The sequence below is a fragment of the Trichosurus vulpecula genome, chromosome 6 (assembly GCF_011100635.1).
Source record: "Trichosurus vulpecula isolate mTriVul1 chromosome 6, mTriVul1.pri, whole genome shotgun sequence".
Classification (NCBI taxonomy): Eukaryota; Metazoa; Chordata; class Mammalia; order Diprotodontia; family Phalangeridae; genus Trichosurus; species Trichosurus vulpecula.
Genome location: NC_050578.1, coordinates 79,545,556 through 79,562,768, shown reverse-complemented (window position 1 = coordinate 79,562,768; position 17,213 = coordinate 79,545,556). Strand labels below are relative to the sequence as shown.

The 17,213-nt window shown below is 40.1% G+C and overlaps 1 protein-coding gene across 1 annotated transcript in view; it reads left to right on the top strand.

Moving 5' to 3' along the window:
- The window catches only part of PARM1 (prostate androgen-regulated mucin-like protein 1), a 135,178-nt gene that overhangs the window by 94,951 nt on the left and 23,014 nt on the right, over positions 1-17,213 (top strand). Inside the window, exon 2 of the mRNA XM_036762703.1 lies at positions 1,158-1,940. Within this exon, the coding sequence (XP_036618598.1) occupies positions 1,158-1,940 (783 nt within the window). The remainder of the gene's footprint in view (positions 1-1,157; positions 1,941-17,213) is intronic.

The window sequence follows — 17,213 nt, the reverse complement described above, 5'->3', positions numbered from 1 at the left end:
CCAATAAACTTGTCAGTTTGGGGGGGGGGGGGTTCAAATACCATGTTATCCATTTTGCAGATAGAGATACTGAGGCTCAATATGTTTTAGTGACATGCCCAAAGCCATACATAAACAACAAGCATGAATCCTGACAGAAACAAGTAGTGATATGATCTTAGATGACTCACTCATTCTCTGGGTCTATTTCTTCCTTTCTAAACAGGGGTAATTGGGATAGTTGACTTTAAGATCCCTCTCATGATCCCAAATTCTATGTTCTTGAGTGTTTCTGTTTCCCAGTACCATAGGAGGTAAGCTGACTAACATTTAAATAAATACTCATTCAACACATTTTTGCTTCATATTTCACGGCTATGGAATTAAATGGCACTTCTGTATGCTCTACCCTCGATGGAGTGGGATCAAGGGGAGGAACCAGAATGATCTTCCCATACCATAAGGGACAAGTTCTCAATCCTCCTTCAATAAAGCACCCTCCTAAAACCCACTAACTGTAACCAGGAATGCCAGTCAACGTGCTCCCCCCCATCAGAGTGCCAAACACACTCAACAGGCACTCCTGAAGACCAGGTTACATATTAGTTTCCCACATCAGATTCCATGATCCAGGCTGAGGGGAAAATCAGAGCTCTAAGCAAACAGCATTTAAGCGAGTATTCATCCACTTCGGTGTTTGCGTGTGGTGTTGCCTGACCAGCTGGCTACTCTTACCAAGCCTTCAGAGGACCATCTCCTGACAATTACATGAAAGGAGGCAAATGACCTGGGGAAAAATAAATACTTCCTCTGCAAAACTGAAGAGAGGATAACATGAAGTTCCCTTCAAAACTGGAGAGGAGATAGATATTACTATACGTGGGGATGAATGGGCTCAGGAGAGCTTATGGTTAAATTATCAGTGTGAATACTTACACCTTAGAAATCAGCAAATGCCACAAATCACAGTTTAGTTGTTTTGTTGGTTGTCAAGACTTAAAGTAATAAAGATAATGTTAATAATGTAACCTAAACTTTAAAGTGCATCATAGATACCATGTGGTTATTTTTTTCTGAAAGCCGGTTGTTAGCTATTTACCAGCACACCACTGACTGAATTAGGATAATTTCACGTTTCCAGTCTTAATGTTGACAATCTGTCACTGATTCTTCCACAGGTTTAAGAGCACAAAGTCTGCCTGCATCAGCCACCTTTCCTGCTTCTCTTCCGACAAAATTCACCACATTATCTTCAATCTCGACCGGTCCTCCACAAAATACTGCTGATGTTACCAACTCCTCCAGCAACAGCTCACAGAATAACTTGTTATCAACAGTGACTTTGTCAGCTGAGACAACTCCACTTCCTAGAAGCATATCAGTAACACCAAGAGACCCAGAGAGCACCAGCAAAGTCTCTGTACAAGAATCAACAGTTACTGGTGTTGGCCAGGAGAGAAAAGACAAAGCCCAAGACGAGTCGTCCTCGGCTAGAATATCGCCAACAAGCAGCCAAGACCAGTTTAAAACCACCCGTGCAGTACTCATCTCTGCAACACCAGAAGTTAATAATGATACAGAAACACCAAGTACAGTTTCTCCTCCTCCATCAGATGGAGAAGCAGTAGCCTCTTCCCCCCAGCCATCGGTCTCTTCTTCTTCATCCCCTTCTTCGTTGCCGCCAAAGGTGTCTCCAACCGGTGTGATCACAGACTCCGTTACAACCGAAAGCACCACCCACCAAAAGAGCAGTGAAGGACCCTCGGGAACTCTCACGGCTACACCACCTGGAGCTGACCTCATTCCTAATGAGACACCAACACTTCCCTCTTCATCGGGGCCTATGATAGAAGAGACATCTTCCCAAATGACTATGCCAACCTATGAGGTGGAAGGGACTGAAAGTAATACGGCCTCCCCTCGGATCATCATGGAACAAGTTCAGCATGCGTTAAGTTCAGGTGAGTTGAATGGATCTAGAACATTAGAACCTAACAATGCCTAGAGGTGCAAATCCATTTTAAAGGTAACATGCTGGCAAGTAGAAGCAACTCACGTGCCAGTTAGAGGCCAAATTATAAGTGCTGAGTTTGGAGAGACACAATTTAGGCGAATGTAGATGACCCATGCCCTCTACATTCCACTTTTATCCATAGAAACACTGAATTCTGTTTCTGCTGACATCCGATGGACCCTTATAGATCATGTCTATTGATGGCCTCATTATGGCTTACAGTTTATTTCCAGCAATGTTGCCCCATATGTGATACATTGCCCATTGCTTTAAAAAAGAATTGTACTTAATTTTGAATTGGGGGAAAGTACTTTTTTGTGTACATGTGTTGTCTAAAGTTCAGAAAATCTTGAAAGGTTTAAAAACAATAAATGAAATACTTTTTTAACTTTTTATTTTTTTTAAAGAAAGTAAATTAGATAAGGTAAACTCTAAGGAAATAAGACAAATGATCTTTTAAAATGCAATGTAGATGGAGCACCATCCCTGCAGTCAGGAGGACCTGAGTTCAAATCCAGCCTCAGACACTTACTAGCTGTGTGACCCTGGGCAAGTCACTTAACCTTGATTGCTTCAAGAGGAAAAAAACAAGTAATGGTCTTTTTGAGTCTTTAAGAAAACTTCAAGTATTTAACCACAGATAGTTTTGTTTTGTTTTCCATGGCGCTAACGCCGATGCTGTTGATGGTGATAATTATTATATACCCACATCCCCACATACATGTGTGTATATATACATACGCATACGTATGTGTGTGTGTGTGTATAATTATTGTCCTAAATCTCTTCTGCCTTTTGTGGCTAAACTTGAAAATAGGTGCCTCCACTTTCCTCTCTCTCTCTTCTTAGTCTCCTGCAATCCAGCTTCCAACCTTACCATTCCACCAAAATCATTTCTCTCTAAAGTTGTTAATGATCTCTTTGTGGCTGGATCTGATGGTCTTTTCTCAATCCTCATTCTCCTCACTCTGCAGCCTTTGTCACTGCTGATCACTCTCTCCTCCTTGAGACCCCCTTCCCTCTAGGTCTCATCTCACCCATTTCTGTCTCTTTTGCTGGGTCCTCTTCCAAATCACTCCCTCTAATTGTAGGTGTCCCTCAGGGTTTTGTTCTGGGCTCCCTTCTCTTCTCCCTCTTTCCTCCCTATTTCACCGGTGATCTCATCAGCTCTCATAGATTTAATTACCATCTTTATGCTGATGATTTCCAAACCTACCTATCATGCCCCAACCTCTCTGCTGATGTCCAATCTCACATCTCTAAATGCCTTTCAGATAATTTCAAACTGGATGTCCAGGAGACATCTTAAACTCAACCTCTCCAAAATGGAACTTATTATCTTGCTTCCTAATCCCTACCACCACCACCCTTTACCTTCCCTATTACTGTAGAGGGCAAAATCATCCTCTTAATCCTTCAGGCTTACAACCTATCAGTCACCCTGGGTTCCTCTCTATCTCTCACCCCTCATCTCATTCTGCAGCTAAGACCCAGCAATTTTACCTTTGCAACGTCTCTTTGAAAACATTCCCTTCTCTTCTCTGACACTGCCCCCACTCTGGTTCAGGCCCTCCTCACTCTCACCGATAACCTGCTGAAGGGTCTGTCTGCCTCAAGTCTCTCCCCCTGAATTCAGCCACTAAAGTGATTATCTGAAAGCACATCTGACTATGTCACCATGCTACTCAATAAACTCCAGTGGTTCCCTTCACTTCCAGGATCAAATACAAAATCCTCTGTTTGATGTTAGAAGCTCTTCATAACCTGCCCCCTCATACCTTCCAGTCTTCTCATACCTTACTCCCTGACACATGCTCTTCAGTCCAGTGACACCAGCTTCCTGGCTGTTCCACAAAAAAGACACTCCATTTCTGGTATTTTCTCTGACTGCCCCCCTTGCTTGGAACGCTCTTCTTCCTCTTCTTTCTCAGCCTCCTGGCTCCTGGGCTTCCTTCAAGTCCCAACTGAAATCCCATCTTTTACAGAAAGCCTCTTCCAATCTCACTTAATTCTAGTGCCTGCCCTCTGTTAATTATTTCCTATTTATCCTGTATAATTTCTTTGTTTGTTGACCCTGCCATTTAGACTGAGGACAGGGACCATCTTTTGCTTGTTTTTACATACCCAGTGCTTAGCACAATGTTTGGCTCATGGTATATGCCTAATAAATGCTGATGGATAGATGACCCCTTCCTGTCTTAAAAGCTGTCCTCAGTAATAATCTTATGTTGATTATTTCACCTCGATACAAACTTGTTCTCCGGGTATCACATCTCCCTAGGAATGACCATGGGTCTGACACCCCTTTCAGGAAAAAGAATATAAAAGATGAGCCCCACCCCCTTTCTCATCGTGCACCAAAATTTGGGATTAATTTTCCCCTAATTTTCCATTCTCAAATCCTGTTGTGATTTAGTGTCTGGGACATCTGCAAAGCTGATTAATAAATACGGCAGGACCAAAATGATTAATTTCATAGCCAACGGGATTGATTTAACAAATGGTTCCACTGAGATTCTTGAGTCTTCAGGCTATGCTAATTATTATACCTGTTCATCTCCTTCTCTGCAGCTTTGGGGCAGGTGACTCCCGGGCCCTACTCTTTGCTCTTTTCCTTTGTTGGGTGATAAAAATGATAGACTGACATTGTGTTTGACAACTACAGGGTCGGTATCCTGCCTGGGGCTCTCAGGATGTTTTCCTTCTCTCTCACCTATTTGCATTTTATGTTCTCTTTGAATGTAGAAAATGACAAACAGGAAGGTCACTCCTGCTAGAACTGGTATACCTTAGAGTAAGAGCTCTTAATCTGGGGTCCATGGATTCCCAAAGGGGCATGAAGAGGTTTCAAGGGATCCATTAGCTTGGATGGGGAAAAATACTTCAATTATTTCAACATAATTGGTTACCTTTGTAATCATATGTACTGTATTTTATGCCTTTGAAAACATTGTTCTAAGAATGGAGCTATATGCTTCATGAGACTGCCAAAGGGTCCATGACACAGAAAAGGTTAAGACCACCTGAGGAATGTTAACCTTTACCTGGCTGTGAACCTTCACTGTGGCTGTGGGAAGTGGCATTGATATATTAACATACCTAAGGATGTTAATAATATGTTTCATTATGTTAATATGCTTTGACATCAGTGTGGAAAATGGACTGAAGTGGGGAGGCAGAGAACCTAATTAATAGGTTCTTCTACCAATTAAGGCATGACATAATAAGGGTCTGAACTAAGGTGGTAGCTGTGTGAGTGGAGAGAAAGGCTTGAGTGGAGTCATCAGGTAGAAACAGCAAGATTTGACAACTGATTGCCTATGTGGGGTGAGGGAGAGTGAGAAGGGAAGAATAACACCACAGTTACACATTTGGAAGACTCAAAGTATGGTAATGCCTTCAAGGCCAGGAAACGGAGAGAGTTTGAGGGGAAAGATGGCGACTTCTGTTTAAGCCATGTTGCATTTGAAATGTCAGTCGATATGCATTTATTAAGTGCTTACTATATGTCAAGTGCTGGTCTCAGGACTGATAATTTGAAATGACCAATGGGTGATTGGTGGAAGATGCTAAAGTCAAATATATAGCTCTGGAGTTATAATGAAATCAATGAGATAAGGTCACCAAAAGAGAAAATGTAGAGGGAAAAGAGTAGGGGCCTATGATGATGTCACCATTTTCACTCACCATCTCTCAAGTGCTTCAGAAACAACTAACAGGGATCTGAAGTGCTAATGCAATATACAAAATACATTGTGATAATAAATAAAATGAATAAATATTAAATAATGCTAAAATGCTAAAATTAATAACAAATACTAAAACAATAAATATTAAATAAAATAAACAAATGCAAAAATAAATATAAAATAAGTTAAATGACAAATGAAGAGATAATGATAAATATTAAATAAAATAAAACTAATCATAAATAAATATAAATAAAAAGAAATGTAAAATAAAACCACCTCCTTCTCTCTGCTTCTACCTCTAGTTTCCAGAGAAGGTGGACAGTCTCTCCTCAAAACAGAAGGAACTCAGTGTTCATGTTTCACATGTAGCAATCTCCTTGATAAACATATTAAGTTTACCTCAAAGGCTGAGAAGATGAGGAGTTTATTTTTTCCTTTCTGCTGGCTGCTGGCCAGGCTATATTTATGCCCTTCAGTCTGAGAATCACGTGGTTGACAGTTGGGGAGCCCTTTGAGGGAAGGAAGCAGATTTGCTTCTTGAGTAACAGAAGACTTGCTGGGTTTGGGGTTTTTTTCCTCTATTCATTGCCAGCTCAAGGTATATTTCTCTGTTACTTCTCTCTAGGCTCCCTCCTCATTTTCTCATTCTCTGCTCCTACCTTCTCCACCCTCTCCCAAAAGCCCAGTACCAATTTTCTCCATCTAAGGACCTACGTAACCTGCCTATATCTTAGCCAGCTGGCACACTTGTATACTTTGGACATTTTCTACCTCTATCCCACAATTCCCTCTCAGGTCATAATTATATTACTTCAGCCTCTATTTTTTTTAATCTCTGACACAATTGGACCTTTTCTCAGAGAAGTTACTCTAATCATTTTCTCTCTCTTGTGGGATCACCCCTAAGGGAGGTAGTCTCTCTCCAGTCTTTCAATTTAGCCATAGCAGGTGAAGGGTGTTCCATAAGAACATGAGCTGATGACACTCCAAGATGATTCAGCTGAGTAGAGCTGCCCTGCCTCTGAGTTGGCCATTTTGCTCTGCCATCACATCTTAGTACCAAATAGGAGAGCACACACAAGTAAAGCTGCACTTCTCTGGACAGAAGCTTAAGTATATGAATCCTCCAGATGAGAAAGACAGGACAATGACAGCAGAAAAAGAATTGATGCGAAGACATTAGGTTTTATAAAGTTTAATGAAGAAATGAACCTACATCATAGATACCACTTACTGGACAGTAAGTCCTCTTTTGAACATCCCAACAGGAACAAGTCCTTAAGAAATCACTGATTCGGCTCAGATTCAATCTAGCTCAGTGGGTTGAATCTGGCCCGCTTGTGAAAACAGGCATCACAAAAGGGTGAGATTCCTTAAGACAACCCAATATGGTGAATCCTTAATAAACTTTGTCTTTTTCCTTGGCTAAAAAAAAAAATCACTGATTCACAATTGGTGACAAGCCTAAATTTATTTCTCTGTGGAGGAAATAAGTGTTTATTAGGCTCCTACTATTTGCCAAGCTCTATTCCAAGTGCTTGACTTGGATTTGATCCTCAAAACCACCCTAACGGGTGGATGCTGTTATTATCCCCATTTTACAGATAAGGAAATTGAGGCTGATTGAGGGTAAGTGACTTTCACAGGGCCACACAGCTACTAAGTGTCTAAGGCAGGATTTGAACTTGAGTCTTCCTGACTCCAAGTCCAGTATTTCTATTCATTGTGCTCACTACCTTGTCTTTAGGAGAAAACTTTGCCCCCTTCACATGTGGTGTTACCAAGGCATGGAGAATCCCACAAGATGTAATTATAGAAGGGGACCCTGGACCTTTCCAATCCCTATGGATTTCCTATAGGCTCAATCTCCCTTGATTTCATGCCTCCCTCTTTTCTTTACAGAGATTTAATTCATATCATTCCAAAGTAGCCACAGCCATGATCATGGAGGAACTCTCCATTCTGTGCTGGCATCTACCAGCTAGTAAGGATGAGTATTTTCAGCAGGAAGAGTCAGGCTGCATTTAGCAGTAAGAGAGATACATGTGCTCAAACAGCTACTATCAGGAAAAGGGAAGAAGGAAACCCTTTGCTATTGTTAGAAAACCAGCCCAGGGGACATTCTAGATGATGCAGGAGTCTGAAATGAAGGGCAGTGTAGTGTGCTGGATGGTGGGCTAGAGAGAGTTTAGGAAAAGGGATCATAGGACAGCAGTTTGAGAGATGGAAGTGAAGGCAGGGGCCATCTGGTATTGTTGCTTGGTCATTTTTCAGTCATCTCTGAACTTTTGTGACCCATTTGGGGTTTTCTTGGCAAAGATACTGGAGGGGTTTGCCATTTCCTTCTCCAATTTATTTTACAGATAAGGAAACTGAGGAAAATAGTGTTAAGGGACTTGCCCAGTGTTACACAGCTAGGAAGTGTCTGAGGCCAGATTTAACATTATAGACGATGTTGTTGTTTAGTAGATTTAGTCCTGTCTGATTCCTCATGACCCCATTTGGGGTTTTCTTGGCAAAGATTCTGGGGTGATTTGCATTTCCTTCTCCAGCTCATTTTACAAATGAAGAAACTGAGGCAAACAGGTCTAAATGACTTTCCCAGGGTCACACAGCTAGCGAATGTCTGAGGCGAGATTTGAACTCAGGAAGATGAGTCTTCATCATCCTAGGCCCAGTGCTCTATGCACTATGGCACCACCTAGCTTGCCCCCATCTAATAGAACCCAGTTCAGAAAGTGACTGTCGTCAAATCACACAGTACAGATCCTTAAATTAAGAATGCAACTAAAAACAAAAATTAGAAAAGCAGCAAATCCAAAACACACAACCACACACTCACAAAATGGAACTCTAAAATAGAAAGCCTGAAAAATCAAAGAGATTCACGAAATGAAAAGGAAAAAGGTATTTCAATGTAAATATAAGTAGGAGCTATTTTTAAAAACTACCAAAATAGATTAACAGTTAAATAGTCTGATTTTGAGGGAGAAAAAACTAAAATTTGTTAGAAATGAAAAAGAATTCACAGCAAATGAAGATGATATCAAGGAAACCAGCACAAATACCACCTTTGTCAAGAATCCTTCCCCAGCATCTTCTCTTTCCTCCCTACTGTTAGTGCCTTCCCTTGGAGAATACTTTCCACTTAAACTTTTGTAGATCTTGGATGTATAGAGTGGTTTTCAGGTTGTCTCCCCCATTAAATATATGCCCTTTGTGTGCTGAGATTATGTTTTTACCTCTTTTGTATTTTCTTAACACAGAACCACAATAAATGCTTCTTGACCATTTTGACCAATGGCAAATAGGTGGAAAAAAATCTGCATTAAAGAAAATTTACAAATGTTTACAAAAATATAAAATACCCATATTAACAAGAAACAGTTTAACCCCAAATCACACTGTTAATAAAACTCTTTGGGCCTCAGTTTCCACATCTGTAAAAATGGGTATAATAATTGCAAAGAAAACTTATATAAATGTTAATTCACTATAATTGATTAAAATAAAATGCAAAAGTATGCCTTGAGATAGAGGACCTCCAATCTCTTGTAGATTATAATTGTAAATCAAATGTAGCAGCTTTAGAACCATGGTAACCAAAAACCACAGAGGCTTGTTTGAAATGGTTTCTATTAGCTTAAAATCTGTCCTCCCTGTCTTGGTGTAGTTTAGCTGCTGCCTGTATGAGAAAGAGAAATAAATGGGGGAGGGGAAAAGGGAGTAAAGAGTAAAAGCATTTTCACTTTCCTTATGAAGTAGTAATTGTTCAGTCCTTTTAGTCATGTCTAACTCCATGACCCCATTTGGGGTTTTCTTGGCAAAGATCCTGGAGTGGTTTGGCATTTCCTTCTCCAGCTCATTTGACAGATGAGGAAACTGAGGCAAACAGGGCTGAGTGACTTTCCCAGGGTCACACAGCTGGTAAGTGTCTAAGGCCAGATATGAACTTGGGTCTTCTAGACTCCAGGCCTGGTGCTCTATTCACTGTGTCATCTAGCTCCCCAGGTAAACTGAATGTTACCTCTATCATTATCGATTTTTAAAAATCAATATAAATCTATTTTTTCAAAATCTATTTAAAAAAATCATTTGCTAGGTAGACTTGAATGTAGTTAACAATATTTCAGGGAGAAATATTGAAGAAAACAAATTGTTATTAAGGATCTCAGCAGCACTCCTTAGACATAGACAATGTGCCCATTACACAGAGGTCTTTCTTTTGGAGACAATAGGAGTTAAGTGTCTTGTCCAGGATGACATAGCTAGTAAATGCCTGAGGACAGATTTTAACTCAGGTCCTCCTGACTCCAGGGCCGGGTGCTCCATCCAGTCCACCATCTAGCTGCCCCTCCACAGAAGTCATTTTCTTAATCTTTTCCTATCCAGAGAAAGAATCATTAGCAGTAGGGTGGTCCATTGCCTGGCACCTAGTAATCTCTTAATACGTGCTTGTTGATTGATTGGAAATTAACTTTTCTCTCCATGGCAACCCACGACACAAAAATAATTATAAAATGGCCCTCGGCCAAGTGCCGCTCCTTCTGTTTTGCAGAGGTGGCTGAAGCACCAAAAAAGGAGTCAGGAGATGCTAAGAATCACAGGTTTTTTTAAACTGACTTTAAACATAAACTTTAGACATAAACTTTAATTATGCCATGGGTACGCTAAATGTGACATCCTCATCCAATGGCCGATGAGTGGATATATGGATGTATCATGCCAATCTTTACATTCTTTCTATAAAAGAAAACCAGAAGAAAAGAAATTTGTGGCTAATTAGAAGGAGGCCTCCCAGGTACTCTTGGGACAGGCAAAAACAAAACAAAACCGAAAAGGGAGACTGATAGAGTGTGTGCTATTGTATGCTCAAAAGCAATGGAAATCACTTTCCATATGATATTTGGTCATCACACTTTACAAGACTAATGATAAGTATTCACAAAAAGACCACTATGAAATAATTACCTGCCTGTCAACATCAATTGCTGACAATGAATAGGCAGAGAAATTCTAGGAAGGACTCCAGAAGACCATCCAAATCAAATCAACTCAGATACTTGGTAACATCCATACAAAGGTAGGAAAAAGTTGTTACCGTTCTTCCTTCCTTTGACCAATGACATCATGGAGGAGAGATGTCTTGACTTACGCATGGATTGGATTTAAGTGAGGCAGAGCCTCACAAAGTCATCAGCCTAACTCACTCTTCCAGAGTCAAAGTCCAGCAGCGTGAAAAAAGTCAAACAACTGGCAATGGCCCAGAATGCATTGGATGGCCTTGGCATCTTCAATGTCTGTCCAAGCTCTAAGCATTCCATGGTGCCTGCTTCAGCCGCCTTCATGGCTATTGGAAGAAATCGTTCTCATCCACCCCTTCCGCTGGGCAAATCTTCACTTGCTTTGTAGACACTCACTTAACTTGCCAATAGGCTTGAGACCTGTCAGTTACCCTTAACCTGGTTTAAGCTGTCTGCCAAGATGGTTTTTACTACAGTGTGGCCACCGCATATGCTACAGCTTCTGGGAGCCACAGGCGAGAGTTGGGTGAAGGTGAACACCAAAGGTGGATGAGTCTAGCAGTGCTAGTCCTCCCCGAATACTTCACACGCCCTTCATGGTTCATGAAGAAGGAATGAGAGAGGCCATTATTAGTATTACAAATACTGTCACTTGATCCTTACAACAACCCTGGCAGGTAGGCACTATCTTTAGCACCATTTTACCAATAAGGAAAGACATTCAGAGACTGAGTGATTTGGCCAGGACACACAGCTAGTATCTGACACTGAATTTGAACTCAGAGCTTCCTGATTCTAGCTTCAACACTCCCCACTGCCTCATGGTCTCACATCTATCAGAAAAAATGCTCTTTGAAAAAGTAATACGGTGCTGGGCATGATAAGCATCAAATAACATCACACAGGAAAAATGAAATAGGCTATATTTTAACAAACTGGAAAGGACTCGTTATTCATTTGGGAATTTTCCATGAATCGCCTTCTATCCAGTGACACCGACCTCTTCTCTGTTTCCCAAACTGGACATCTCTCAGCTCCAGGCATTTCCTCTGGCTATTCCCCACACCTGGAATGCTCTCTCCCTCATTTCCACCTCCTGGCTTCTCTGGCTTCCTTCAATGCCCAGCTTAGATCTCACCTTCTGCAGGAAGCCTTGCCCAATCTATCTCATTTCTAGTGCCTTCCTCCTGTTGATTACTTCCTACTTACCTTATGTGTACATAGTGTTGTTTATTGTCTCTCCCATTAGACTGTGAGCTTCTTGAGAGAAGATACTGTCTTTTATCTTTCTTTGCACAGTGCCTAATGCATAATAGTCAGTTGATGTCTTTGTACAGTCAGACTATTTTTCTTATCTAAGATCAGAATTAGTAAAAAGCAAGAAGAAAAACAAGAACAAATATGGAATAAAATTAAAACAAGTGAATCCTAATCTATTTAAACAGGGAACTGACAATCAAAAATAGGAAATGCACAAATATGGAAAGAGCGAGAGACAGACAGAGAGAGAAAGAGGGAGAACTAAAAACTCTTCTCCATCAAGGACAATGGAACCGTTATATTTGGACTCCAACATCATGTCCCCATATGTGCTTACAGGAGAGGTAGAAATGGTAGGCACTAAGGGGAAAAAAGACATGAAAAGTAACCAGATTGTGTTGTATGTGTGTATGTATATGTATATAATGTATGTATGTACATGTTTATATGTATGTGTGTATATACATAAATGTGTATATATACATAAACACATATATATGTATAAATATCTGTTTCTATATGCATATACGTATATGTGCATATTTAATTTTTTCAAATTACAAGCATTTCTTTTCTCTCCCTTCTACCTCCCCACCCCCAACTGGAAAAAGAAGAAAAACTCTTGCATCAAATGTGCATAAGCAAGCAAAATAATTTCTCACATTGGCTACGTTGAAAAATGCATGTCTCATTCTGCCTCTGTGAGATGGAGGTGAGGAAGAAGTGCATTGCAGGCATGGGAGACAGTCCATACAAAGGTAGAGAAACAAGAATAAAATGTGTGAGGAGCAAAGAAAAAGCCAGTTTAAATGGATCTCAGAGTGCAGGAGGGAGAGTGATATAAAATGAAGCCAGGAATATAAATGGGAGCATGTTAGTGAAGAACTTTAAAAGACCAATAGAGAACTTTGCATCAGATTCCAGAGGCAATGGAAATCTATTGCAGTTTACCGAGTAGGGCAGTCATATCTGCGTTTATGGCAAATCCCTGTGATAGTCATTCAGAGGATAGACTAGAGTGGGGAAACCAGTTAAGAGACTGCTGAGATAAATCCCTGTGAGTGGAGAAAAGGAATTAAATGCAACAGATGTTGTGGAGGGAGAAATGGCAAGATTTGGCAACTGGTTTGATATGCGGGACAAGGGAAAGTGAGGAGATGAAGATAACTTCAAGATTGTGATCCCAGGAGACAGGAAGAATAGTGGTGCCTTCCACAGACATGGGAAGTCTAGAAGAGGGATACATCTGGTGGCAAAGATAATGAGTTCTGTTTTATACACACTGAGTTTGAAATGGCAGGATTGTAGTTCTAGGGAGAGAACCATGCTGGACATATACATCTCCAAGTCATTGACATAATTTGCCCCACAGGAGCTGATGAGGTTACAAAGAGAGAGGGAAAAGAGAAAGAGAAGAGCAGAGAAAGAAGACTGTGGCTAAGGAGAGAACTTTGTAGTGGACCCAGTTAGGCTGTGTGATCTGGATGAGCATCAGCGAAAGAAGGTGAAGAGAGTGGCTAGACAAGTAGGAGAACCAGGATAGAGTAAGGTCACAAAAACCCAGATAGAATATCCAAGAGGGGAGGATAGTCAATGATGTGAAATACATAAGAGAGGTTGAGAAGGATGAGGCTCAAAAAAAGACAATCAGATTTGGTACTTAAGAGATGATTGGTAACAATCCCAGAAAACTCTTCTTTTCTCCAGTGTGCTCTTCCAAGCAGTAGTAATCTTCCTCCAATCAGATCAGCTCCCCAGTACAACTGCTGAGCCGGTTTGTCTTTTTTTTAAATAATATTTTCCCCAATTACATGTTAAAACAATTTTTTGCTTTTTTTAAGTTTTGAGTTCCAAATTCTTTTTCTCCCTCGCCTCCTGGCTCCCTGAGATCACAAGCAATTAAGCCTATTTGCCTTTAGTGAATTGGGCTCAGTTTGAAGTAACTGCTAATTATCTTCTTTTTTCTCCATTCTGCTTTCCAGCTCCTCTGGATTCTGTGTTTTGGTTTCTGAATTGTAATATTTTGGCTTCTAAGCTGGCCCCTCATGCCTCTTATTCCTCAAATCAGGATCTCTTCATATATAGTTATCCACCTCGATCTTATGCTGAGAAATTCCGAATTCCCATTTCTTTCCGAGAGGACATAAGTAGCCAACACACAATTATCTCAATGTACTACAGCCATCTTACCATCAGTAAATACTTTGACCTCTGAGGGGCTGCTTTCTCTCAGGTCCTCTCAGAACTATAAGTGTCTCCCCTCAAGCACTGTTTTCTGGCTGGTTAATTTTCCTCAGGTTCTCTCAGGACTGTCTGTGTTTTCCCTCAAGCAGTTTTTCTGTGTTTCTCTTCCTTAAGTCAATTGTCTACCCTTTTCAGTAAATAAAATGGTCATATAAGAAAGGAACAGTACCTGACACAACTAACTATTTTTAGAAGGAGGGATAAGGTTCCACTTCTGATTTTATCCGCATAGAGAACTCCCAGTGTGCAAACTCTATACCTAAATAAGGATTGGCAACTCTTAGGCAATTTGTAGCTTCAGAAGGTTGCCTGGGGGCACTGAGAGGTTAGGAGATTTATCAATAGTCATACAGATGATATGTGTCAAAGACAGGACTTGAACCCAGATCTTCCTGATACCAAGGTTGGTCCTCTACTCACTACACCCCAATATTTTTACACTAGTAACCCTAATACAAAATAATTCATGAATAGCATATGAGATGTATAAGCCATGTTAGATGTATTTACATTCAACTTTGCCTACTTCAGCACCATTCAGAAGCAGAGTGGTTGTATCTTTACTAAAGTGAGGGCCTTTCATGTTTTGATTTGAATCCTGCTCCAGACATTAACCGTGTGAGCACAAGCTAATTCCTTTACCTCTCTGAGACTCTATTTTCTCATCAACAAAAGGAAGGGGTTCGATTTAAAGACCTTTCTCTTCCAGCTATAAATCTTTGATACAAAAAAATTAAAAATTAAAAACAAAGAAAAGAAAACAAACTATTAATCTGATGGGGACAATTTACCCTTTTGGGAAGCTGTGGGGAGAATATATGTAGGGACTTACCAGGCATCACAATTTGTAGGTGACATAGAAAAATCTCAATTCTTCCTCCATTTTAGTTAGATCTACTGCATGAATCATGGTCTAGTTTATGATAATGGTGCCAAACTCATATAGAAATGGGAGTCACTAAACCATACATAAAGATCCCCGAAGGCTGCATTTTAAGGTAGAAAACCACATGTTAACATTATCTGTATTTTGTTGCATTTTAATTTAGTTTGTTAAATATTTCCCAATTACATTTTAATCTGGTTTGGACAGCACTCAGGAGTACTGTGGGCTGCATGAGCCTTCTGTTTAACCCCCCTGGTCTACACAATATACAGGTCTCCAGTGGGAACATCTCAAATGGCTAGCTGAAAAGCTAAGCTATTTCATGAAAAAAAATAGCCAGATGACGTGTTCTTTTCCTTGTTCTTAAGGCTAACTCTCCTTGTCTCCTGTCTCTTTGCCTCCTCCCCTCCTCTTTGTTTCTCTGCCCACTTCCACCTTTCAAAAATAAAAGCAATAAGGAGGGACTTTCCATTTTATTTTGAACAAAGCTTGAGGAGAAATTACTTTCATTTTGATTGTTACACAAAATTCAGCCACAGCACAAAGATGTGTTTCTACTGGCTCCACACAACACTCAGTACATGCTCTCTCAGAGTGCCCGAGGAAAGATTTTGCTCCTTGTTGGCAGAAAGCTCATTCCTAGAGAAAGTATCTCCACTGTAGGGTGCTCTCCTAAGAGGTTAGCCATTGAAAGGAAGAATTGCAAAGCGTAAGTACATCACCATCGGACTCACCCAAAGATTAACTGTCTTCCTTCTTCTCATACTTGGTAAAAATGGGAAAGGGAGGGGCAAATATTAAAGCAAAATCCACATAAAATCTTCCTTCCATAATGAGGCTTTCCAAAGATTATTTTTGGTGGAAAAGAATCATTGCGGTAACAACGATTTTCTCACAGAGCCTTTACCTGATCGTTTGGGATAGAAATCCACTTTTCTAAGGAGTAGAAACAATGCCAAATTCAGCTTTTCATTACCTCTCACATCCACCCTGATCAGTTCCCCTTTCAAAAAATAAAATTCTCCCTTCTTGAAGTTTCTCCTAGTGTCTTGCTAGTGAGATGCAGCTATTAAATTCAACCTTAGTCATGAATGTCATAACCTCAACGTTTATTTAATCATATACTCTTCCCAACTATGTCCAAACCCTTATACACACATGCACGCGCACACACGCACACACACACACACACGCACACGCACCAAAGAGATTTCAAAATAAACTAGGGGAAGTCCAGTACGTTTTTTTTGAAAGTTCCCCTTAAATCTTTTTTAAGTTTTTTTTCTTTTTTTAACCTTTGGGGGCCCTCTTACTTCTTTTATCCCGTATCTCAATCTTTCACTTAAATAGTAATATAAACATGAGCTAATTTATTTCAGTACTTAGTCACTTCTTGATAATTTATACTCATTTGCCTTTCTCCTGCTTCTATTTAAGATGTTTCTGAATCAAATAATCTGCCAGCCTGTTTGTTTGTCTTTTTTGCAGTGGGGGGGGGAGGGGCAGAGGAAGGCAGTGGAGGGGTTATTTGCCTTTTTTTTTCTTTTTTGCATGAGGCTCTCAAGTATCTCTCTGAATGCTCACCCTCTTTCATTGACCATTAAAGTTCGCATGCTCTTTCACAGTGGGCTAGGTTGTAGCTTGAGCTCCTTTACTTTATAGAATATACTAGTCCATTCCTTCCCCAATATTTTGTAGATATAAAGTAATCCCATGTAATTTCAGTTCTTGTTTCTTTGTGTTTGAAGGTCTTTCTCTTGATTGCTGGGAAAATTTGTTTTTCTCACATTGAAATTGTTCAATTTAACCATTCCATGCCTTAGAACTTGCTGAACAGGCATTTCTTGGCCCCACCAGCCCTCTATGGATTTGCTTGGTTGATGCTTTTTTGTCTGTATTTAGAAGTTCTATACAGTTTTTTTTATTGTTTCCTGAATTATGACTTGTAAGTTTTTCAATTTGTTATGTTCTTTTGGGATAACTATGGGTCTTAAGACATCCTGTCTTCAAGGAAAGTTATTTTGACATATAGAATTCATATGTTCTCTTAAAATATTTGCCTTTTGCTTCTCTTCTCCCAAATTTTTCATCACTCCAGTAATTTCATATCCCAC